General features: G+C 46.8%; 1 protein-coding gene across 2 annotated transcripts; it reads right to left on the bottom strand.

The window, feature by feature from the left end:
- Window positions 1-647: 647 nt before the first annotated feature.
- On the bottom strand, window positions 648-26,103 carry WHAMM (WASP homolog associated with actin, golgi membranes and microtubules). 2 transcript variants are annotated; one of them, XM_075558048.1, is made up of 10 exons: window positions 25,408-26,103; window positions 16,961-17,134; window positions 14,792-14,939; window positions 13,620-13,789; window positions 12,756-12,921; window positions 9,147-9,331; window positions 6,962-7,048; window positions 6,701-6,796; window positions 4,510-4,945; window positions 648-1,499 (listed from the first exon to the last, which is right to left on the bottom strand). In XM_075558048.1, the coding sequence occupies exons 1-10, from the start codon at window positions 25,984-25,986 to the stop codon at window positions 1,201-1,203; spliced, it is 2,340 nt and encodes a 779-aa protein (XP_075414163.1). In that variant the 5' UTR covers window positions 25,987-26,103; the 3' UTR covers window positions 648-1,200. The 2 variants fall into 2 exon arrangements, with proteins under 2 accessions (XP_075414163.1, XP_075414162.1); XM_075558047.1 differs by having other exon boundaries at window positions 652-1,499; window positions 14,792-14,942; window positions 25,408-26,102.

The following is a 26,103-nucleotide window of genomic DNA, read 5'->3' as shown; positions in this document are numbered from 1 at the left end:
GTCACGGCTGGAACAGGGCCAATGCAGGCTGGGGGCTCCGCATGTCAGACTCCATAGCGGTGCCAGGTGCAGGCTGGCAGAGTGAGGCATGTCCGTTTAGAGGTGCCAGGATCGTAATCTGCGTCCTTTCAGGTCAGGGAGGATAGGGCCCTTGACAGACCTGTGGACAACACGTCGGGGTCACAGCTGGCCATCCCTAGCCACGCCATGGGAGCAGGGCAGCCGGCAGCTGGTGCATGAGGCCCGGCTGCAGGGCAGGCTTAGATGAGGAGAGATGGGCCATGAGTCTTCTGATCCTCCATGCTGGTTCAGGGAAGGAGCAGGAAGATTGGAAATGAAGGAGGGTGGACAAAGTGTCAGGTACCGGGGCAAGCACTTCGGGCCAGGAGAGAATGAACAGACGCCCGCTGTACTGGACACTCCCTGCCCCTTCCTCATTTCAGCCTGAAGACAGGAGGGGAGGGGATTTCCGCACGAGGCTCTAGTTCAATTACGCCCGCCCGTAGTGTGTGCTCAAGCAAATGTTTCGCTGAAGCCTTACTAAACATTTTAGACCTGCTCAGGTTTAAACCCTGCTGGGTTCTGCGTTGGGAAGCATGAGGAGCTGATGACATCCGTGAAGGAAGTATGGGCTCATTCCCTCACGGACGATGCTGATCCATTATAAATAGCTCTTTATTTTGAGTGCATAGTGTCTGATACAGAAAATAAATCTCATTCCAGATCCTTGAAATAATTTCTGGAGACAAAGCAATCTATTCTGATTATTGCTAAAATAACGTTCACATTCAGATGTTTAAACCTGAGGAAACTACTATTTCACACACACAGGACACCATCAGTAGTCTAAAAGTGCAATTTACCATAATCGTGTACACTTTTTTTCAGAATCAGGAATGATTCTAGATTATCCATGGTAAAAAAATAAATACTATCCTCTTAGACCAGCCAGTACGTACTACGGGCTCTCAGATCCCAACTCTCGCCTGGTAGCCGAGTCATCACGTGCCGACTTCCTTCCCGATGTTAAGAGCCACAACATCAACAGAAGCTGCGCTGGTACGCGCAGAACCTTGTGGACCTCAGGGTGCTCCGTGGCCCAGCTGCCGGGGCCCTGTGCACAGGCTCCTCAAGAGAGGGCCGTGAGCCCTTCTCTGCATCCGAGCGCGCGGTGGGGGTGCCTTGCCCTGGGAGAAGCGTTCACTGGTCCCAGTCGCTGGGGTTATGCTCGACCCCCTCGTCCTCAGAGTCTGCAGACACCCTCTTGATTCTCTGCAGGGCCGCCTGGATGCTCCTCTCCAGGTCACTGCTGGGTTTGCTGCTGGAGCTCCGGCTCCAGCCAGAGTCTGGGTGGACCTTCTTTAGTTTGACTCCTTGCCTAATGGCCGCCAGAATGTGCTCATTGACGGACGTGCGGGGAGGGGGCACGGCAGGCACTTCCGCTTTCTGGAGGGGGCTTCGGCCGCTCCTCAGTGCGGCCAACACTTCATCCATAGAGCCTGAAAGGGAGTGGAGACAGCAGTACTATCAAGAACACAGCCGCTTCTCCCCACCCCCTGGCCCGATACCAGAACATCATCGTACTAGCCGGAGTTAAATAAGTCATCATTAGTCCATCAAACAAACGCTTTACCTGTGAGACAAATCCACAGCCTGCTGGAATCAAGGAGAGCTTAAGAGCTAATCTTGTTTTCCTTGGCCACTCACTTTGCGCTGACTTCCTCCAATCCATAGCAATGTCAGGCACAGCCATGTAAACCTTTAGCGGGACATGCCATGAACCCTCTCTGTGTGACTCTGGAGAAAGCTATTGGTGCCTGAGGTGGGGTCACTGGGTCCAATGCACACGACCATTTACTATCATTTCCCTTCACTCTTTGAAAAAAAAACCTTTTTTCTTACACAGGAGTCATGCATCGGGCTGCTAACCATATGGCCAGCAGTTCGAAACCACCAGAGGCTCCTCAGGAGAAAGATGAGGCTTTCTACTCCTGTAAAGAGTTACACTCTCGGACACCCCACAAGGGCAGTTCTATGGCACTGAGTTTATACCTAACTTCAAGGAGAGCCTGGTAGTGAGCGCTATGGATTAGGTACTGGGCAAGGTCGGAGGTTCATGGACACCCACCACTCCGGCCGAGGGAGCGAAAGTGCTCTGCTCCCCCAAAGACTTGCAGCATGGGAACCCTAACAGGGCCCGAATGGACTCCGTGGCCGTGGGCTCACAGTCTTGGACATTAGCAGGCGAGGACTCGTACACAGGGGTGAGGAGCTTCGAACACACGGAAAGGCCCACGGTACACCTCCATCAGCAGCTCAGTGGGCTGGGCAGTGGCGACCCTGGCACATTCTCCTGCATCTGGTGGGTTTCACTCCACGTACGTCGCCCTACAGTGACCGACCTGCTCTCGTGTTGAGGGTGTGAAATGCTGCCAAGACACAAATTAAATCCAGAGTTTCCAGGGCTTGATGAGAAGTTCTCTGTCACTTCTCCGACACTTAGGCACATCTTTATCACCTGCTGGGGACGGGGAAGAACTGTGGCCACTATTGAGAGCCCTTCCAGGTAGGCTTCGTGATTAATCATCAGTTACCGAGTCAGGATGTAAAACTGGGAGAGGGCTCAGAACAGGCTGTTCTGCTCGGGAGCAAGCCTAGAGCACGGCGCTGAGTGTGCCGGGGCAACGCTTCACCACGCCAGGCCGTTTTCGGGGTGGTGCCTCTCACCTGTTCTGCTTTTCAGTGACACGAGGCAGCTGGCCATTGAGCTCAGGCTGGAGTAGAGCGCCCCGAGACCCGCCCACAGCCACACTCCGGTCCAGTGCAGGCAGGCAAGCTCTTGCTGTCCCTTTACCTAACGGTGCTGGAAGAGCCCTCGAGGCAGCGTGGTGACGGGCTGGGCTGCTAACTGCATGGTCAGAAGTTGGAAACCGCCAGCCACGCGGGAGAAAGACCCGGCTTTCTCCTCCCATAAAGAGTCAAACAGGCTCGTCCTCTGGGAAGCTAGGGCTCAGCGGGCGTTTGTAACATTGCCGGGGAATGGGAATGGGACGGGTGGTCTTCCTCTTAGTCGTGGAGGCATTTCAATAGCACCTGGCTCTCCGTCCAGAAAAACCAGGAACTCGAAGAGTAACCAGAACAGTCTGGAGCGGTTTAACTTGTATCACAATAATGTAGTGGTACTGTGGGCTAGGCGTTGGGCCTCTACCCACAAGATCAGCAGTTCAAACCCATCAACTGCTCTGAGGGAGAAAGATGAGGCTGTCTGCTCCCGTAAAGACTGACGGCGTCAGAAAGCCTACACAGGCTCACTGAGCCAGAAGCAACTGGATGGGGGTGGGGGTGGGATTTTAAACGTAGGTGCTCAAATGCATTTAGATAAAAGTGCACAGCATATTGCTGGAATTTTTCTAAAACACAGATACCCTGAAATAACTCGGAAAGCTCGGAGCCTGGTCAGGTTTAGGCCAATCTCCTAAAGAGTAATTGTCTACAGTCATAATTACAATCAGAACTATATGCCTAATTAAACAAAAGCATAATCCTTTGCATTCAGTGTACTGTACTTGCTGAGACAAAAAAGTAGCCCACTAATTTTAGAAAGATTTCCTGTTGTCAGGTGATCAGCCTGTCTCCACAGCCTTCTGCATCCTGGTTAATACCTCTCCCCCACAGTCCCCAGCCAACACTGCTTCACATGCAACACTTTAATCCTGTAAGTGACTAGAAGGCGCAGCAGTCAACTTAACTCAGAGTAGCACTGAGAAATATACACATAACACCACTCCATTACACACGGATGTGTTAGAAAACCAGAAGTCAGTTGATTTTAAAACCGCCTCAGTGATTCCAAGTCCTGTGGTCAATAAGTATGTGGGGGGGGGGGAGTTTACCCCCTCCAGATAAGTTGGTATGTATCACTGGATACTTTGGCCATGTTATCAGGAGACGCCAGTCCCTGGAAAAACACATCACGTTTGGTGAAGTAAAGAGGAAGCAAAAAAGAGGACCCACGACAAGACGGGTTGACCCAGTGACAGCCAATGGGCTCGAACAGAATAACTGTGAGGACGGAGCGGGGACCCGGCCGTGCTTGGTACACAGGGCCGCGTGCTGAGTCGGAACTGGCTCGACGGCATCTAACCACAACGGTGCAATGGAGCCCTGGTGGCACAGTGGGCTCCCCGCTGGACTGCTAACTGCAAGATTGTCAGTTCAAGCCCGCCAACAGCTCTGGGGAAGAAAACTGAGGCCGTCTGCTCGGGTACAGAGTAGCCACCCTGGAAGCAGCCGAGGGCGCGGTTCCACTCTGTCCTATAGGCTGAAATTAGCTCCATACCAGAAACGAACACTGCCGAGGGCACAAATACTGTAATACACTAAGATGATAGGGAATTCGGGAGGGTGGGAGGAGCGCGGAGTCTCAATTTGGAGACGTTGGCGCCTAAATCTACAATGGCTCACAGCGTAACAGCCACATGGCAAAGAGACAGAACTTCGGCAGGTTACCTGGGCCTTTAAAGCGTTCAGAAGAGTTCCGTGGCCTCTCGGGAAGTGGCTCACAGACCAGAGGGAGTGGCTGGTCCTCTGTGACTGAAGTCCTGACGGGTAACTTCCGAGGAGAGGGAAAGGGGCAAGTGGGAAGCGGTGGCGGTGGCGGTGGAGGTGGCGGCGGCGGCGGTGGTGTCAATTTCTCCCTGGACGTGTAGTGTGTGTGGTCATCAACTGGAACAAAGAGCTGGAGAGGGGCATTTCCAGGGCGGTCTTGACACGCAAGGCTTTTCCCATGCCCAGCTCTGGCTAACGGAGCACCTGGAGTTTCCCCCGAGGACGGCGGGGCTCCTGACGCAGGCTGGGAGGAGGTCTGCGGGGACCGCGCGCTGGGCAGGCTTGGGGTCACGGGTTTGGAGCAAGGCGATTTGAGCGTGGGTGGACCCGAACATTTCTGAAAATGACAAAGTGCAGTAAGAGACTTGGCACAAATACAAAGCGTCCTTTCTATCAGCACGAGAACCCTGGGCAGCACCTAGTGCGGCTGCTTGAATTCACAACACGGCCCCTTCTCGTTTCGTCCTTGCTGCAAAATCTATTTTTCAAGATGCCTCCAAGCAAGTCTTCCTAGCCTCTGATCAAGCATTGTCTTCTCTGTAACAATACACAGGCAGGCACGCAGTCATCATGTCACTGTGGACACTCAACACCGACAGCAGGAAGCTGCTTGACCAAGCTGGCGAATGTCTTCCACACACGAGGCAGCCGGTGAAAACCCTAGAGTGCCACGTCTGGAAACATCCGGAACACATGCGCCCGTGTGAACTCACAGGGACAGGGTTCAAAATAACGGACACTACGCATGATCGCCACATGGAAAACGGGGCCATGGGAAACACCAGTAGTCGACATCCAAAGTGACCGTGGCCACGGGGGCTTGAATGTGTCTTTGTTCCAGTTGGTAAGCTTGGAGTGAATTTTAAATTTAAGTGTCAATTTAAAAATAAACTTCTATTTGCTGAGGTATTCGTTGGATGAACTCCTAACTTCACAAAGAACGAACCTTGAGAGGAGGGTTCCTAAAGTAGGGACTGACGACTCAGTAAACACAGCACGACGCACTAGCTGGGTGGACGCCATCGTGAATTTGAGTACAGCCAAAAACACAACTTGAGTGGGGGAAATCTAGTAAAAGATACACAACATGTGGTACTCGGCAAATGTCAACACACGAGGAGTACACTACAGGACAGACTCAAAGTAGTTCCTCTCGGCCACGCTCCTCCAGGTCTCTCTTTTCAGAACAAACAGACCCGATAGGAGGTCGCAGACACCAGCCCTGCAGCGGGCATCCTGCGACACCCACAGAGAACACGCCAGCATCGGGAGAATCCCCGAATCTCAGGCCGGAGGGCTCCTTACCTCAGTGGTTGTCCGTCCCGCCCTGACATCAGGGCTCCCCCAACCACCTGCAGGTCTCCCACTGGGCTACAGCCGTGACCTTGACTGCGGCACTCGGCCGACAGTGCCAGGCCGGCTCTCTCCTGGCGGGAAAACAGAGTCCTTTCCTTCCAGCAGCCCTCAAATCTTTAAGAACAGCTTCTCTGGGCTCAACAAGTGTCATCTACCTACTCAACCTACCCCCCCCACACACACACCTATTTTTACAAGGAGCCGAGTGGTGCAGTGGGTTAAGCAAGGGGCTACTAACTGAAAGGTCGGTGGTTCAAACCCGTCACCTGAGAAAGACGTGGCAGTCTGTGTCTGTAGAGGTGTACAGCTTCGGAGCGTCTACGAGGCCATCCTACCCTGTCCTCGAGGGTCGCTGTGGGTGTGGATCGAATGGCTGGGCACGGAGCTGGGGTTGGTCATTCACTAACAGAGCACTTTAGCGTTTACAGCGCGTCCTCGGTGGCATTTGGGAGAGCTCTTCCTCACAAATGTGAGGGAAAGCTCGCTGGCGTTGGGCCATTTAATTCTTTTCCGTTTCTTAGAGCAGGGGACATGGCTGGCGCTACTTGGGGCGGATGGGAGACCAGAAGTCCAAGTGCATTATGCCAAAACAATCTGATAGGCTAATAGGCGCACATGTGTTTTAAAATTTCTATACCACACAATGGCACTCTTGAAAGAGTCTGTGTGCAACACCGTCTGTTCACAACGTGTGTCACTTTCCCACAGAAGGTGAGGGATTACTGCGTGAACTCACCTCTTTAAAGGCTCTTAATCGTTGGAGGGTTTTTTGGCGCTCTTGGCTTATCCATTCTTTTTTCTTCTGCTCCTCCTCTTTTACCTTGTCTCTTTTCTACGTTTAAACATAGACTAGTCAATTTCTCAAAGTGAGTCTGGGCAGAGAAAAGGGTTGCCCCCGCATGGTCACAGCCCCTCGGTGCAGGCAGGCCCCCAAGCCCAGGTGGGGGCGCCAACTACCACGAGCTGGGGCCACTGTCGCATGAGACAAGATACTCGCCGTCTGAACGCTGTGATGCTGGTGAAGGCGCTTCACGCTCCGCTCCGCCTGCTGCAGCCTGAGCCGGTGGCTCTCTCTGCATTGATCCTGGGGAATAAAGAAGTCTCCTCTGTGGGTCCTGTCCCACAAAAGGTGCCCAGGACAAAGCACTGCAAGACGTCTCTCACAGGAGTTGACCGTGTGCTTAATGCGCTGTCTCCTCCATGCTCAGGGGGCGGGGGCTGTTGGTCTGCTTATAAAGGAACACAGTTTGTCCCCAGGGAATGGGGACCACGGCTTTGAAAGAAGAAAAGTAAGTCCCCGAGCCAGACGGAACCTGGAGGACAGGCAGGCAAGTAAGTCCCCGCATCTGTCACCGCCGTGCGTCCTAAGACTCTGTTCCAATGGGTGACTCTCCTGTTACAGACATCACGGGAATCTCAGACACACCTACACCAGCCCATTCGGCCTAACAACACCTGAAACGGCTATCGTCACCTGTGCTCAGCCACCCTCTTACGCCAGCTTATCCTCATAATACCATGAGGTCGGTACTACGCCTGTTACCGGAGGCTTTAGGTTCCTGCCTTCCCCAAGCAAAGATCCACTAGGAGAGGCACAGAGCGGGTTTTCCCGCATGGAGGACTTGAGTGAGAGGAGGGAGACGCCGCCCCAGGAGACAGCAGGCTGATTCTCGGCAAGTCTCTCCCCACCTGCTGTGGAGCACACTTTCAAGCTTTTTGAGTGGAAGAAGCACAGGTTTCTAGGGGATGTAGCCCCAAGACACTGCACAGATTCTGCATAGGCTCAGTCCAAATCTCCACTCAGCCCCAATCCTCTACCACGTTACTCCAAGTAATGCGGCTCCAAGTGATTTCAGAAATTTCCCTACGGTCACACACAGCTACCAACGGGCCAGGCTCCGAGGTAAAGCCCAGTTGGACTCTGGAGCCCGACCCGGTTGCCACATTCTATTAACCCAGTGCCTCCCAAATGCCAACCCAGCTGAAGCGGTAGGCAGGAAGGCCCCTGACGGGGTTAAGGGGCGGGACTCCATTTGGAGGGTCAAGGTTAACCCTCCAAGCTTGTCCACAGACAGCACTTCTCCACCTCCCACAGTTCTCCACTGCCTGCAAGGGAGTCTGCTCAGCGCCTCTGGGCATTGTGAAATGGGCGCAAAGGGCAAAGGCCTGCCTATCTTTCAATCACCTGAAGGTCCACTCCTGAATCCCAAGAGCACAGTTCTCAAATGCAGACCTGCCAGGAAGCTATTCTTTCAAAACAGTTTTTAAAAAAGCACTTATACTGGCATGAAACATGAAGAGGCGTACACATTTTTGTATGCCAGGTTTCTATTTTTTCTCGTTTTGATAAGTATAACAGGTATGAGTAAATCCATATGAAAGTCTGAATAAAAGTGAAAGACGGGGGTTTTCTTTGCTCAAGAAATTTTCTCAAGTGTTATTTGTTTACACAATCATAAAGTCTTTAAAAATGGGGGGGGGGACCACTCACCAAATACAAAGACTGAAGGGAGCTGCGTTTTACGTCTGTGGCTGTGCTGTTTCTCATCAGCAATTTAAAATAAATTTTAGAATCCACTATAAAGTTTTTACCTCTTGTGACTTTATTTTATGTGTATGTGTACTCTAATAAAACTTTAGACGTGGAGAGCAAATGCTTTGAGTGATTAGAGCAAAGAATGTACGGATGTGCTTTATACAATTGATGTATGTATATGTATGGATTGTGATAAGAGTTGTATGAGCCCTAAAAAATGTTAAAAAAAAAAAAAACTTTAGACGATTTAGAAAAAAAGATGATGGCCTACAAGTGGCCAGTGCTGTCCAATAAAATTTTTTCATGATTATTATTCCTGGCTTAAAAATCATTTATTTTTGTCACTACTGAGAATGTGATTGTGATTCTGCACATGCACGTGTATGCAGCAGGCATTCACAAGCAGTTGTTGAAGGGGAGCTAGTCCAGAGACCAGGGCAATCGCCTCAATCCCAATGACTTTCAAGGAGACTATTTCAAATATATTTCAACTGCAGTCACTGATGTCTGCATGCATGGCAAAACAAAGCAAACCAGCAAACCTCTAACGTGGTCAAAGCCGTATTTTCAATACCTGCTTTCTTTTTCTTAAAAGAAGAAATCCCTGGAGGGGACAAAAAAGCGAAAGCCGTCAGGGCCCACCCACCTTTCTGTTTCTGAGATAGGCTCTCCGAGCACAGATCCGACCCCGTCTGGCCTCCAGCTGCTGGGCCTGCCTCCTGAGTGCTTTCTCCTCCAAGTTCTCCGGTCGCAGCCCCACTGCTTCATGAACAATGCTCAGTTCCTCCGGGCTCTCACATGTATCGTAATAGACAACTTCCTCCTGCTTCTCTAGAAATGTATTCATGAATTATAAAATGCATGCAAATAAGCACATTATCTTTGAATGTAAAGAGAGCAGAGGCCACCTGTAACCCCACCACCCAGGGGGAACCCCTATTAACATGCATGTACAGCCACAATTAAGAAGCCCTGGTGGCAATGTTGGTGAAGCCCTAGGCTGCAAACTGCAAGGTCGGTGGTTCAAACACATCAGCCACTCCTCGGGCGAAGGAAGGCCGGGGCTGTGTGGTCCCATCAGGATTCACTCGGAACCCAGCGCAGGACACCCCGAGCTGGACTTGACCTGATGGCAGCGGGTTTGGTTTCTTTGGACAGACATAGCTATTCATATCAGTAAACACTATTTGATCATATTTTCAAAGTAAGGGAAATAAAATTTTAATGGCTACATACTATTCTCTTATTAAGCATTATCTATTGTCAGAATGGTTTACTTTTTCCCATGTTATAAATTTTACTGTGATAAGCATAACTGAATACAAATCTTAGTGTACATTTTTCTCACTTTGCTAAAAAATAAATAGGCTCTTGATTTTTTTTGTGTGGCCAAACTGCCCTGTAGAAAGGCAGCTTACACTCTACCAGCAGTATATGAAGGTGTCTAAAGGATATGAAGCACAGCTTGATTTAAAAAAAAACAGTAATATTTGTATACTGTAACAAATTCAGGCATAACATAAATATAAAATATATAAAAATCTGAATTTTATTCCTCCTTCTCCAAATCGTCTGAATCCCACTCCCAGAGGGAAAAAAAGCTGTTAACAATTTATCCTTCCAGATTAACTTATTAATAGAATTTTTCCTTCACATGTAAAATATTTATAACTTCAAATTACTGCCAAAAAACATAATAGTACTCAGAATTATACTAAATGTTCAGGATCTACATAAAGAAAATTATTGAACTTGGATGAACTCAAAAATTAAAAAAATTTAAAGTAATGGAGAAACATACCAGGTTCTTGGAGGGGAAGATTCAAAATTGCAAAGATGACAATTCTCCCCAAATTAATCTCTAATTTTAAGCACAATCCCAATCAAAATTCCAAGTTAGATTTTGTTTTGAACTTGTCAAAATGACTCTAAAGTTCATCTGGCAGAATAAAGGAAGGAGAACAGTCAGAAAACTGGTGGGAAAGTAGAGTCACGAGGGGAGAGGCCGCTTGCTTTGCCAGATACTGAAAGGTATTTCCAAAAAACAATATGATCATGGCATCAGAAGCCACTTACAAGTCAATGTCAGAGGATGAAAACTGGTAGATGAATCAAAGCAAAGCTACTAATTCTTCCTGTAAGGCAGGAAGAGGTCAAAGCAGGAGGGGCAGTTTTTCTTTTGTCTAAATTAGTGATTTGGTCTGCCAATAATTCAGAAGGAAAGCGAAGCTCCTACCCCATCTCAAAATAAATTTCATCTGGTTTAAAAAGTTAAATGTAAAACCTTGAAAGAAAAAAAAAGCTCAAAAGAATTCAGGGAAATATAATATTCACATAGTTTGGGAATGAAGAAGACTTTGTCAGGCGTAACACCCACAGCAAAACCAGGGAGAAGATATGATAAGAGATGACTTCATAAAACTGCAATATTTCTGCAAGGCAAAGAAAAGGGAAAGACTGTCCACAACAGTCAAATTAGAAACGCTGTGTAGCCATTCATATTTTTATTCCTTTATTACTTACTTCACTGGAAAGGTGATTGCTATGTATTACGTGAAAAACAGACATATATTTTCATTTTTAAATGGTTATCTATTTACATACATATCAGTAGCAGAGAAGTCTAGAATTTGTACATTACCGTATACACTTGTGTATAAACCGCGTTTTTCAGCACATTTTAAATGCGATCTTTGTGGTAAAGTTAAGTGCCTCGACTGATATTGGGGTCGCCTTATACGCGAGTGTATACGGTGATTTTTATCGCAGTCTCCCTGGAACAGGGGTGGGGAGTCTTTTCTGCCCAGGGTGACTGCCATACTGGTCAACCATTTAATTAAATTCACCCCTGATGGGACGGCTGTGGGAGTCTTGGTAGCCTCGTGGTTACATGTTGGGCTGCTAGCTGAAAGGTCAGCAGTTCAAAACCACCAGCCACTCCTCGGAAGAAAGACAGGGGAGCCTCACAAGGGCAGTTCTACCCTGTCTTACAAGGTCTCTGTGAGTCAGCACCAATCCAGTGGCAGTGAGTTTGGCCTTTTGATTTTCTAATGTGATGGCTGGGTGGCTTCTCTTTTGGTGAGGCATGTGATATTAGCTGGCATCGATTGATTTCCCGGGGTGAAAATTCCCCACTCTCCTTACTCTAGAAGATGGGACTGCCAAGATAATATTTGTTTCTCATCCGTTTCTCTGTGTTTAATAAGGAATCCATTATTTGGCTAATCAAAATACTGAAGGGAAATTGTCTTTCAGCTTGTTACGCATTATAAGAAGTGTTTTGGTAACAGGGTAAGGGTCTCACCCACTTTTTGAAAGTTTGCTTTTAGTCTGGATAGAGCAGAGATTGTACACTGGTGCAGATAGAAGCTGGAGGCACAGGGAATTCAGGGCGGATGATACATTTAGGACCAGGGGTGTGAGGGGCGATACTGGGAAGGTAGAGGGAGAGTGGGTTGGAAAGAGGGAACCGATTACAAGGATCTACATGTGACCTCCTCCCTGGGGGACAGACAACAGAAAAGGGGGTGAAGGGAGACGTCGGACAGAGCAAGATATGACAAAATAATAATTTATAAATTATCAAGGGCTCATGAGGGAGGGGGAGCTGGGAAGGAGGGGGAAAAAAAGGGGACCTGATGCCAGGGGCTTAAGTGGAGAGCAAATGCTTTGAAAATGATGAGGGCAAAGAATGTACGGATGTGTTTTATACAACTGATGTATGTATATGTATGGATTGTGATCAGAGTTGTATGAGTCCCTAATAAGATGTTTTGTAAAAAAAGTTTGCTTTTATGAAAGACCTACATTAGCACCAGTTTTCCCGACTCAAAAGAAATCCAAAGAGCGTTTTCGCTTTAATGAAATAAACGTGTGAAGTGAAACGTGTCATCATGCATTTTGTAGCGAGCCATTAAAGAGGCGACGTGCACCGGGGCAGCAAGAGCCGCGTCACCACGCACGGCCCCAGAGCAGCAAACCGCCACGGCTTTGGGCCGCGTCTGCAACCCCACGGCAGTGCTCTGGTAGCTCTATGTGCTATGGGGTACGATTTGGGAGGTCAGTATGGGGGTCTGGGAACACTAGAAAATGTCTCCTTTATAAATTAATGGTTATTTCTTCTTTGCTTTACATTTTTTCAGTTTAGGAAAGGTTTCAAGAGAACACTACTTTCCGCTAGGGGGTAAAACCGATAAGTATTTCCTTAAATGTACAATTTAAATACTTTAATATAAGCACAAACAATAAAAGTTACCTTTTATAAGTCTTTTAATAGATTCCAACTGTGTAATGAGCAGTGTCTCTTCATATTTTAATATCTCAAACTTAACTTCATAGAGTTCTAATTGAACTTCATAGTATTGTATTTCTAATTCATCTACAACATCTATATTTTTTTCTTGCTCTGGAAGGTCTTCCATCTTGTTTTATGGAAAAAAATAAGTAAATTTTTAAAAGTTCACATATTAGAAACAAACTTTAGAAACATTCTATTTCAAATATTTAAAAAACCCTAACACTTCCAATCACATCTAGTGAGATAAAAATGCCTTATTCAACCATCTTACTTTATTTCATCCTTGAAACAAGAAAACATTTAGGTTTTGAGAAAAATACGTTACAATGAGGAGCTGCCAGCATTTTCTACTTCTAAAGCAGAGATAACAGGAAAAACTTAAGTGACTATATTCTTAAAACCTAAAGTTGTGCTGAAAAGCATGGCCTGAATATTAATCTGAAAGAGCATTACCCATCACACTAAACTACTGTGAAGTTAATCCTCAACATAATCCTCTAAAAGATGTCAATCAAAGAGAAACACGGTGGGTAACCTTCAACAGTCTCCTCAGCTCAGCCGTGAACTCGGAGGTCAGTGGTTCCAGCCCACCAGCTGCCCCACAGGAGAAAGAGGTGGCAGCCTGCCTCCATGGAGGTGCCTGGAAGCCTTACAGGGCAGTTCTACTCTGTCCCACCGGCTTGCTTCCGAGTGGAAACGGCCCAACAGGCATGCATGTGGCGGAGGAAGGGAAGAAGGGAGTCTCTCCAACAGAGGCCATAACAGCGCTTTCAAAAATAAAGAAGCACTTTTAAAACAAAGTTAAGTGTATCTGCATCTTACCTTTCTCCAAATCTCCGCCCTCCTATGATTTAAACACAGCTCTTTGGCTCTCCCAAGCTGCAGGGTCTCCCGAGCCAACATGAGCTTGAGATTTTCCAACCTGGGAGCTCCCGCGGCCCAGGAAGCCTGACCAAATCTCCTGCCATCCTGCTCCATCTGCTTCTGCATGCCTGTGAGACAGTTCATAAAAGCACACAGCACAGCTCACTAAAAGAGGAAGGCTTACTCTGAGGGAATCCTGTTTAGTACTTCCCACATTCTCTATAAAATCTCCTGCCTAAAAGTAAGAAAAAACAGCTTGCGTCTAATAACTCTTTGATTATCTCAAGAAAGAGCCTATCAATTGGTAAGCCATCTTCGATAATCCGTTTTAAAAAGAAAATGATGAAACACCATCTGACTTACTGAGGTGATTTCTTCTTACAGTTTGGTACCGATGTTGCCAATGTCTAGCTCGACAGGCAGGCTCATATAGCCAGGCAAGAACGGGATCATGTAACTTAGTACAAGATTTTGCAATTGCTACCTGCTCATGTTTTGATAGCTTATCGATTTCACTTAGCATGGCAATGAACTCATGACATTTCTAAAGGTAGATTTAGGAAGTCATACTTCATAGCTGCGTGCTATTCTATTTTATCCATGTACCACAATTTAGCAAACTACCAGACAATGAGTAAGGTCAGAGAGAGTCCTTCACCTGGTCCACAGACCCCACATGGCTAAGTCCCCACCTTGCCAGCACTATCTTGCCAGGCTGTCCTCACCACTTCTCAGAGCTCTCTGCACTCAGCTCCATGGGTTTTCTCTAAGTTCTGCTGACTGGTCAAACTTCCTCATGCCAGAGGACCTTTGAAAATGCTATTCCTCCTGTCCGGAACATTCTTCTTTCCTTCATTTGCCCTCTGAGCTTCCATTTGCCCTTCAGAGATGAGGTAAGGGCCACTTCTCAGAGGCCAACCTCTCTCAGAAGCTTCACCGGTTGCCACTGCCATGTGCCTTTCGCTGGAGCTAATATATAATTGAGATCCCTCTTCCTTCCCACCAAACTGGACAGTGTCTGTCTGTGCTTTCCTTCCTGGGAGTCCCCGTGCCTGGGACTTAAGAGAAACGCCAACTTTCCTGAATACAATGAAGATTACATGTAACTGAGGATACAATTTTGCTGTCACCTGCTAATGCTTTCACTGTTTCCTTAAAGTAATTCACTGTGATATCTTGGATGGACACTACCGCCTCTTCCGCCTGCCGAGTCCATTCCTCAGCCTCCTTCTGTAGGGCAGCGATCCTCTTGGGCCCCAGCTCATCCTCATCCAAGGACTTCTAAAGAGAGAAGGGAAAACGGTATCAACCAGAGAACAGTAATGTGCAGCCATTAGGAAATTGAAAAGAAATCGGTCACATGGACTATTTTTAACACATTTATTACTACTACTCCGTCGGTTAAATTTTCATTTACATAGCACGCCTGTTTTGAGTATGCATTTGCATATGAGTTCACAGTAACACTCTTTATAATAGGCCAAAGTAGAAACAATCCAAATATCTATCTGCTGATCAATGGCTACTCAAAATGAAATCTATCTCTACAATCAAATCACCTTCGGTAATACAGAGGAATGAAGCTCTCATACACGCTGCAAGAGCAATGAACCTTGGTCATTAGGCGAAGTTAAACGAAACCAGTCACTCAAAGCACATATTGTATGCTTCCAGTAGCGTAACATGTCCACAGTAAGCAAATCCAGAGACACGGGAAGCCGACTGGGGATTGCCTAGGGATTAGATGGCTTAGGGGAGAAGAGGAAGTGACTGCTAATGGATACTGGGTTTTTGCAGGGAGGTGGTTTACAAAATGTTCTAAAATTAGACAGCAGTGTCATTTACAGAACTCTAAATATACTAAAAATCACTGAATTTTATGTAGGGCATACATTTATAGTATGTGACTAACAACTCAAAAAAAGCTTAAGTAAACAAAAATAAGAAAGGAATATATGTAGGATATAAAAATTACCCAAATAACAGACTTTCAAAATAATGAGTTTATTGATTGGACTTGCATGGGTTTCGTGTAAATGTGAGACTATTTTTAAGGTACAGTAACTTGGTGCTGTTCAGGGTGTAGGGACCAAATGATCTGACATCCTTTGATCCCAGCTAGTTGAGATCCCAGGCTAACAGCTTAAGCAGGCTACGCTCTCGATAAGGAATCCCATCACAGCCTGACCTTCTCATGAGGATTCTGGGAACTTCCTATCTTTCTCTTTGGAGGTGGGCCACATACTCTCTCTCTCTGTTTCACATTCCTGTTGGCAAGCCACATGGAGTCACACTGATGGCAGCCAGAGGCCTGGAGCTGGAAGAGCATCGTGCTAGTGCTAAGATGGCATTGGATCCACAAGACTTTCCACCCACCGGGCTGTGATCTTCCTGCATTTGGCATCATTACACGTGCTGTGTGAATCTGAAGAGGAATTTATGGACTGGTATCGGACATATGGGCTAATGTCGGACTTATGGACTTGATCTGGACTGGGCTGGGATGTTTTCTCAATATACAATTGCTCTTTAATATAAAGCTCTCTCTTACACACATATGAGTGTCTCTGGATTTGTTTCTCTAGTCAACCCAGTCTAACACAAATAAAGATAAGGCTGTCTGCTCCCATCAAGATCTGCAGTCTGGGAAACCCCAAGGAGCAGTTCGACTCTGTCCTATGAGGTCACTCTGAGTTGGAATCGACTTTGTGGAAGATGGTCTGGGTTCTGTGGGGATGGACTCTAAATTTATTTGAAACCCTGTGACAATAACGCCTCTTCTAACTGCAGCCAAATGGTTGCTCAAGAAGTGAGAGAAGAGACAGCATATTTATAAAGCACTGGATTATAATCTAGGACCCTTGCTCTATAAATCTGTATGCTCATCCCATGAAATATGCATGTGTCCTTAGAGGCAGAAAACAAGCAAAAAATCCCAACTCCTTAACCTCTGCAGAAACATTAAGGTATTATAAAGATAATCAATGCAAATGTCTTCATTTTACGACTGGATAGGACAGAGTAGAACTGCCCTGCGGATTCCGAGACTAAATTTTTACGGGAGCCAAAGTCTCATCTTTCCTCTGCAGACTGACGGGCAGAGTTGAACCGCCGACCTTGCAGTCAGCAGCCCACCACGTAGCCCACTGAATCAGCGGAGCTCCTCTGCAACATCTCTACACGGACCACCCAAGGAGAAGGGCAAACTCAAACAAAGGATTGCATGCTTGGATTCTAAATGCGACCAAAGAAGTTATCTGGAAAAACATCTGAAAAAATAAAATATAAAGAAAGCATACCAAAATGTCAAGTTTACATGAAGTTGCAACTTCCCTCATATCCCTAAACGGCTGCAGTAAATACTGGTAGAACATGGTTGCCATGGTAACTAACTCCTGGTACGCTTCATCTTCCTCTTGATACACTTTCATTAAGGCTACCATTGTGTTGGCTTTTTCATGCCCTTGAAGAACCTACAAGAGAAAAGGTAAATAGACTTTGAATATGGGCATTATTTATAAAATCATCCCAAACAAAGTAAGCAAAAGCAGCTTTACTGTTCTCGATGCTGTTCTTGTTCGCTGCCACGGCCTCGGGTCTGACCACCACCTCCCCCCCGCATGGGTGTAGGGCACAACCACACTCCCCAGGGTTGTCTAGGCTGGGTGCTTTCTTTCTTACTTTTATTGGGGGCTCTGACATCTCTCATCACATCCAGTGTGTCAAGCACATTTGCACATATGCCGCCATCATCATTTTCAAAATATTCTCTTCCCACTTGAGCCCCTGATATCAGCTCATTTCTCACCCCCTGGCCTGCCCTCCCTCACAAATCCTTGATAAGTTATAGATTATTATTTTCCTATCTTAGATCATTCTCCACCACCCCTCACCCATTTTTCCATTATTTGTCCTCCTGGGAGGGGGTTCTAGATTGATCCTTGTAATTAATTCCCCTTTCTCCCCACCACTCTCCCCTAATCCTCCTAGTATCTCTACTCTCCTTGTTGGCCCTAAGGGGTTTAATCTGTCCTGGATTCCCTGTGTTGCGGGCTCTTATCTGTAGCAGTGTGCATGTTCTGGTCTAATCTGATTTGTGAGGTAGAATTGAGGCCATGATAGTGGGGGAAGGAAGCACCAAAGAACGAGAGGAAAGTTGTGTGTTTCGTCGGTGCTGTACTGCACCTGACTGACTCCTCTCTTCCCTGCGACCCTCGGTGCGGGCTGGTCTCTTTCTAGAGCAGATCTCCAAGTCTTCTTTCCAAGGTGCCTCTGGTGGGTTAACCAGCAACCTTTCTGTTGGTTAGTGGTCCAGCATTTAACCATTTCGCCTTACCTCAACAGCACCCAAACCTGCTGCATCAAGTTGATTCAGACTCACAGTTATGAACCGTACAGAGTATTTCCAAGCCTGTAAATGCCACGATGGGAGCAGACAGCCTCATCTTGCTCACATGGAGCAGTGCCTGGTGGGTAAGAACCACTGACCTTGCAGTTAGCAGCCCAACACCCGGCACACAGTGAGTGCCCCTAGGCCTCCTGCCATCGCGATTAAGTCCTGATTCAATATGAAAACATTACTGTTCGCCAACCAAAATGCCTAATAAGACGCGAATGGTTAGTCGATCATGTATAGCCATGACAGACTACTACTACTGCTTTTCACACCACAGCTCTGTGTTTTCAAACACTGTTTAGGAACCTGAAGGAGGCCTGGGGGCTAGTGGGTTACACGGCAGGCAGCTAAGCACAAGGCCAGCAGTTCGAAACCACAAGCTACTCTGTGCGAGAAAGATGAGGCTTTCTGCTCCCAAAAGCGACGGTCACAGGAAGATTCGGAGCCTACTTGACGGCAATGAGATTGGTTTGGGTTTTAGTAGCATGGGAACATCAACAATATTAAATATAAGGGGAGAAAAGTGTAATACAAAATTTGTCCTCAGTTATGTACAAATACATAAATATGTATGTATATATTTTCTTATTCAATGTTTCTCATCGTATAGGTTTTTATATGCCTGTAATCCATTTCAAAAAACCCTAGGAAGCAGCCTCAGGCGTCCTGGTGGCCTCAGGGTTCCTCCCGGGCGCTAACTAGGAGATCAGCTGCTGCTCCCAGGGCGAAAGATGAGGTTTCTGCTCCCACAGAGAGAAGTCTCAGAAACCGCGGGGAAAGTAGTCACTACGGGTCACTGTCAGCTTTACGGCAGGCAGCAAGCACGGCTTGTTTGTAAGATGCCTCCCCTGACTTCTCCAGCAAGTGACTGTCCCAATTCCCCGCATGTGTACTGCCCCCAATCCTCAGCACAGTGGATTCCTCATAAACCCTCGACGGAAAAAAATGAAAATTCCTTAGAGAACAGCTCAGCCCTCTCGTCTAAGTATTCCTGCTACTTTGGCTCTGCTCTTAAACACTCTTTCTTAAAACTAAGACCAGATAAGTTAAAGCAATAATTTATAAATGATCAAGGGTTCATGGGGGGGGGGAGCGGGGAGGGGTAAGGGTGGGGGTAGGAAAATGAGGAGCTGATTCCAGGAGCCCAAGCGGAAAGCAAGTTTTGAGAATGATGAGGGCAACGCATGTATAAGTGTGTTTTACACAATTGATGTATGTGTGGATTGTGATAAGAGTTGTATGAGCCCCGATAAAATGACTAAAAATAATAATAAAGACCACAGAAGCAGGGGCCCAAGCTATGGCATGGGGAAGTTGTCCGTGGGGTGCCTGGTATCTGAATGGCAGCAAAAGGCTTATCGAGCTAAGCAGCTGCCAATGAAGAGGTGGGGCCTGGGGAGTGTTGGTGTCTTAAAAGACTGTGTAGAATAAGTGGCCATTCAAAACAGCCCTTGCAGAAAACAAATTACTCCTTTGTGGGCAACAGGAGACGCGGTCCTACTGACGCTGAGGCTGCACCCAGAGCCAGGAGAAGGGACAGAAACTCAATCCACAAGATGGCACTCTTACAAGAGTGAGCCGGCTCCCCAGACCCTCTACAACAGAGGGAGGAGGACCCTAATGAACCAGATACGGATGATAACCCCGGAGCCCTATGCTTCCGAGGAGGGGCTAAAGAGTGCATCAGACAGCCTAGAGGGAAACCTGAGTGGAAGAAGAAATGGAGCGAACACTGTCAATAAAGAGACAGAATCGTAAATGGTCGACACAGTGACCATTTCTCATTTCTGAAAGCAGTATTCCGATTGGGATAGCAATCTGATACTCAGTTCTGCTCACCAAGACTTCACCAGCGCCCACGCCAATCAAAAAGGAACTGTTCCTACACTACCCAACGACATCCGTGTCGCCTGCAGCGCCCGTTGCTGCCCCATCTGACCAATGGTAAATAGTGGGCAGCACCAGCCTTGCTCACCCTCAGTCCCTCTGCATGAACCGCAGACAGATACGGTGCACACACTCTCACCCTCTAACTCCCACCCGGAGACCGCTGATGAGAGCCTGCCTATGCACTGCCAAGCTAGCTAACAGATACCACATCTGCCCTATCTTCGCAGGTATATCAAAACGAAATAAAGCAAAACAGAAGAAGACGACATTGAGCAAAACACACCCATGTGCAATCGCTAATTAAATAGAAGTTTATCAAGACCACAATGTCTCGGTGATAACAGGGAACCTCAATTCACGTGTATAAGACAGAATGGTTCAAACAACTGATCAAAAGTACAGGGCCAGAAAACATTTCTGGGGAAGACATGGCATCGGAATTACCAAACAAGGAATTCAAAAGAATGATACTTAGATATTTTTATGACCTTGGGGAGATGGAGAAATCAAGGGAAAGAAAATGATCATGGAAAACAGACAAAACTTTAAAAATTTTCATGAAAACACTATAAGAACAAATTGACAAAATAAATGAAAAAGCAAAAAAAAGGAAACAATAGAATGAAAAGCAAAAAATAGAATAAAATAAATGAAAATCAAAATAATAGAAAACAAGAAATGCATGTGATTAACACTTCAGAAGTACGTAACACACTGAAAAGGCAAAGTAGAGAACTGACTCAATGCAAGGCAGATTTAGTAAGATGGAAGACAAACCTGTCAATACTAATCTGATGGGTAATGTGGGCAATACCATCCCCTGGTTGGTGCTGGAATAATCCAGGGAGACAAAATCTGAAAAATCAGATACTTACACTGCATCGTGGACTATGGGCTACAGTACTAAAGTTTTGACTTTCCAACAGGGCGCTGAGTAACTTGTTTTTTTTCTGAAAAGGGGAGACAGGCCAAATGAGTTTAGGAACCTACGTGTTAGAGAAACAATCAGGAATAAAAAGAACAAAAATAAAAATTAAAAGAAGAAGAAAGCTTAAAAAGTATGTATGACACCATCACGAGGAATAATTTACATGTAATTGAATTTCCAGAACAGGAAAAGATAAAAAGCACAAAGAAACCTGTGAAAGATTTGTTGGAAGAAAACTTCTCTTTTACTATGAAAGACAAGATGATATATATTCAAGGAGCTTAACAGAACCAAAGAAAACCATCAAGATAGATAACAAACTTCCAAGACCAGTGACAAAGAATCTTGAAAACATGGCATGAAAAAACAAAGTCACCCACAAAGGAGAACCAATAAGGCTACACGATGACTTCTCAGCAGAAATCATGCCAGCAAGAAGGCAATAGAACAACATGCATACAACCTTGAAAGAGATAAAACTGCCAAGCAAGAATTGCCAATCAACATACTTAACAAAACTGTTCCTCAAATATGACAAGAGAATAAGGGCATTTCCAAATACCAATATACTCGAGCATAAGCCGACTCAAATATCAGCCGAGGCACCGGTGAAGGAAGCTGATGGTGACTGGCTATCAAAAGATATAAAATCTGGGGTCCTATAGGCTGGAAGTGGCCATCTAACTGAGAAACAAAGCCCACATGGAAGAAGCACACCATCCTGTGAGATCACAAGGCATCGAAGGGATCAGGTATCAGGCATCAAAGAAAAAAAAATCATAGCATTGTGAGTGTGGGGGAGCGCAGATTGGGGACCCAGGGCCCACCTGTGGGAAATGGGACATTCTCTTGCAGAAGGGCCGTGGGGAGGAAATGAGCCAGTCAGGGTGCAGTGTAGCAATGATGAAACATACAATTTTCCTCTAGTTCTTGAATGCTTCCTCCCTCCCAATCTACCTTACAAATTATCCCAATTCTACCTTACAAATCTGGCTAGACCAGAGGATGTACATTGGTACAGATAGGAACTGAAAACACAGGGAATCCAGGACAGATGAACCCTTCAGGACCAGTGGTGAGAGTGGCAATACCGGGAGGGTGGATGAAAGCTGAGGGAGAAAGGGGGAACAGATTACAAGGATCTATATATAACCTCCTCCCTGGAAGACGGACAGCTGAGAAGTGGGTGAAGGGTGATGTCGGACAGTATAAGATATGACAAAATAATAATAATTTATAAATTATCAAGGGTTCATGGGGGAGGGGAGAGGGAGCGGGGAGGGAGGGGGAAAATGAGGCTCTGATACCAAGGGCTCAAGTAGAAAGCAAATGTTTTGAGAATGATGAGGGACACAATGATGTATGTATGGATTGTGTTAAGAGTTGTACGAGTCCCCAATAAAGTGACTTTTTTAAGTGTGCTGAAAAACTCAGCTTATACACGAGTATATATAATAAACAGAAAATAAGATTTGTACAGACCAGATAAATGTTAAAAGAGAAATTCTAAAAAGTATTTCAGCTAGAGAACCAACCATGATAGACAACCTAAGATCAACACACACACCACCACCATCCCCAAACCAACCCTGATCTGGAAGTATCCAAAGTAAAATAAACTTACAGGACTGAAAGTGGGGAGCCAGAGATGGCAGCTGTCCTTGTGTAAACAAAAAGAGGGAGTAAATAGTGAAGTAACAGAACTTCCAAATGGAGAGGGTGTAAAGATGATTTCAAGACAAAGAAGACTACTTTAAACTTGGGAAGGAAAATATTAAATTACAGGGTAACCTCAAAGAAAATTAACAAAACTCTTTAAAATAAATAGGAAAATCATGTGAAAGAAGGGGTGGAAAGGGGGAACCGATTACAAGGATAACCCCTTCCCTGGGGGACAGACAACAGAAAAGTGGGTGAAGGGAGACATTGGGCAGTGTAAGATATGATAAAATAATAATTTATAAATTATCAAGGGCTGATGAGAGAGGGGGAACAGGAAGGGAGGGGGGGGAATGAGCTGATACCAAGGGCTCAAGTAGAAAGCAAATGTTTTGAGAATGATGATGGCAACAAATGTACAAATGTGCTAGACACGATGATGTATGTATGAATTGTGCTAAGAGTTGTACAAGGTCCCAATAAAATGATTACATTAAAAAATAGGAAAATCAGAAAGATTTAGTACACATTAAAACACTAGTGATGAAAGAAAAATAGAAAATTTATAAGCAAAATGAATTCAGCACAGAAAATGATTATTTTGCAAAAAAACAGAATGACAAGAAAACATACAGCAAAATAGCAGCAATAAATTCATACCTATCAATAGTTCAACATTAAAGAACAATGATGAATCTGTGAAACACCTCATCGCACCAATGAAGCTGGAGGTGTTCGTAATTTATGTTGAGCAAAATGAGTCTGTCACAGAAGGATTGTGTGAAACTACTATTAAGAAATGTCAAGAAAAAGTTTTCAGGCAAAAAAAACCATTCTTTGATGGTTATCAAGGGTGGGGGCTGTAAATCATAAACTAGAGGTTAGAACATATGACCTTGGATGAAGGGAAAGGCAATATGTACTAAGGGAAAAGGCAGCCAAAAATAATCAAAGCACAGGAAGACAATGGGAAGAGTCAAAGTGAAGGCAACAGAGGTCAACACCACTACACCAGGGGCTTCAGAAAGTTGTAACAATAACCTATGAATTGATACATCAATAGACAAGCAAACTGAATGGGTGTGGGAAGGAGAATGGAACTATATATACCCAAGAATGAATGCACACACATGCAGCAACACACACACAGGTATTCATGTACCTAAAATATATCACAAATATAATATAGCATGCAAGGGGCAAAGTTATGAAATTTCTTAGCTATAATCAAACACCTAGAGGAAATGACTTAGTGGACCTGGGAACGTGGGACCATAGTCTTTTGTGATGTCAAGGTCAATTGGCACAACAGAATTCACAAAGAGTAAGCCCTACCCCTACTACGGTGAGAAGTGACTGGGACCTTCAAAGCTCATGTAAGTAGCCATCCAACATGCAACATACCGGCCTCTCCCTGTCAAGTCCCTGCAGGAAGAATATTCATGACGTACAGCCGGATTAAGCTGTCACATGATTCAAATATTAAGATTAGCAAAATCATGTCTAAGGGGATGCTCCACCGTCTTATGTCTGCGAAAGCATGATTTTGTAAATGCCAACCAATCCAAACTTTTTCTTGTGAATCCCTAAATCATCTGTATTTAACCTCGATGAAAGTTCCTTTCGTGGCTGTCATTTGATGAATCCTCACCAAATGCTGCCTGTTTCCGGATCGGTTTGTTGCTTCAAGCCGCAACTTAATGCTTTTTGGGCTTTTTTTTTAGCAGCTCTTTAACAGAAGCTCTGATTTGCTCTTTGACAATTCCTTTGGAGACTTGTACTTCCCCTTTCCCTTACTAAAATAATAACTCACTGCCTCTGACTCAATTCTGACTCAACGTGACCCTACCAAGGCACAGAACTGCCCCTGTGAGTTTCTGAAGCAATCCATCTTCACAGAGAAAGTTAGGAAATTTCTGAAGCAATCACCTGCCGAGCTGCTGATGGCAGATTAGCAGCCCGACACAAACCTCGCCACTACTGGCAGGATTTTGTTTGTTTTGTTTGTTTGAAACAATAAAGTTCCTTGAAATGAAAAGCTGACAGGAGGGGAGCTTTATTTGTCCCCATACATTTGAGACAAGAACTTTTAAGACACCACACTGAAGTATTTGCATGGTAAATATTCAAATGGTGGTATTTACCATTTAAATACTTAATTGTTGGATCTTCAAGCTTAAAGGACACACTGGCTGGTGCTATTCCAAATAGCTCCCTTCAGGTCAGCTTTCCGTTTGAAGGAGCTTTTATTTCTAACAAACACCAACATCTTGTCCAAGTCCCCTTCATCTAAAACATTTTGTCTCCATTACTGTTCTTCCCGTACACAGAACCTGGACTTAGTTACATGTATTCCATGTTGTTGCTGCGCACACGCACGGAATGTTGTCAGTTTTGCTTTCGATACTGTGGCACTTGCCGTCATCGGAGCGTGCTCTGCCAGTGTCTTCAGTGGAAAGGTTGAAAACGGGGCCATGCCCACTCCTATCTGCGAATAAACTGTGACTTAAGGCCTCATTACAAGTCGGACAAAATTCCCAAATGTTGTCGGGGGAAAAAACACCAAACTCAGGGTCCTCGAGTTGATTCCAACCCACAGGGACCCTAAAGGGCAGGATAAAACACGCCCCGGGGCTGAAGATGAGTAGACGGCCTCATCTTCCCCCCTGGGGCAGGCTGGTGGTTCCGAACTGCTGACTTTCGGGTTAGCAACCCAACCAGGGGTCCACTATGCCCCTGGCCGCCGCCCCCCACCCTTTTTTTACGGGGATCTCCGGTAAAGCGGGTCTTTAACTTGCGCGGTCTCAGCGCCTGCGTACGAACACACACCCCGCAACACCGCACCGACGCCCGCGACGGGGACGCGCGAATACCTGGCGCAGGCGCGCGCCCGCCTCGGCGCACCGCGCGCGCAGGGCGCGCTCCCGGAACTCGCGCGGGCTCTCGCAGTCGGCGGGGCCGCCCTGGGCCGGGAAGAGCGCGTCGCGCACGGCGGCGGCGCCGCAGCCGTCGGCCGCCGCGCCCAAGTAGCGCTCCAGCTGCCCGCAGAGCTCCTGCAGCGCCGCCTCGCCGGGGCCCGCGCGCGCCGGCCACACCAGTGTCCACAGCCCGAGGGCCAGGCCCCAGGCCCCGCCGCCGGCCGCGGCGTCCAGCTCCGGGGGCAGCGGCGGCAGGCAGCCCTCCAGAGGCGGCCACAGCGCCGCCAGCTGCCGGTGCGCGCCGCGCAGCCCGGCCGCCGAGAGCAGGCCGGCCCAGCTGGGCAGCGGCGCCGGCTCGGAGGCCGCCGGGCGCCGCCGCCGCTGCGCTGCGCGGTCGTGACAAGTCACGGCGAACTTGCCCTCCGCGCCGTTCCAGGCGACGAGGAAGCGCAGCTGGGGCCGCTCGAGCTCGGCGAAGAGGTCCTCGCGGACGGGCACCCAGCCCTCCAAGCTGTCGGGCTGCTCGGCGTCCATGGCCGCGCGCCGTCAGCAGCCGCGGAGCTCGCCTCGCCTCGGGCCGGCCCCCGGACAGCCCCCAGCGCAGGGCGCTCCGAACCCCGACATTTTTCCGCTGGGCGTCGATCTACGTGA

This window comes from Tenrec ecaudatus, chromosome 9 (genome assembly GCF_050624435.1).
Source record: "Tenrec ecaudatus isolate mTenEca1 chromosome 9, mTenEca1.hap1, whole genome shotgun sequence".
Lineage (NCBI taxonomy): Eukaryota > Metazoa > Chordata > Mammalia > Afrosoricida > Tenrecidae > Tenrec > Tenrec ecaudatus.
This window is presented reverse-complemented; position numbering and strand designations above follow the sequence as displayed.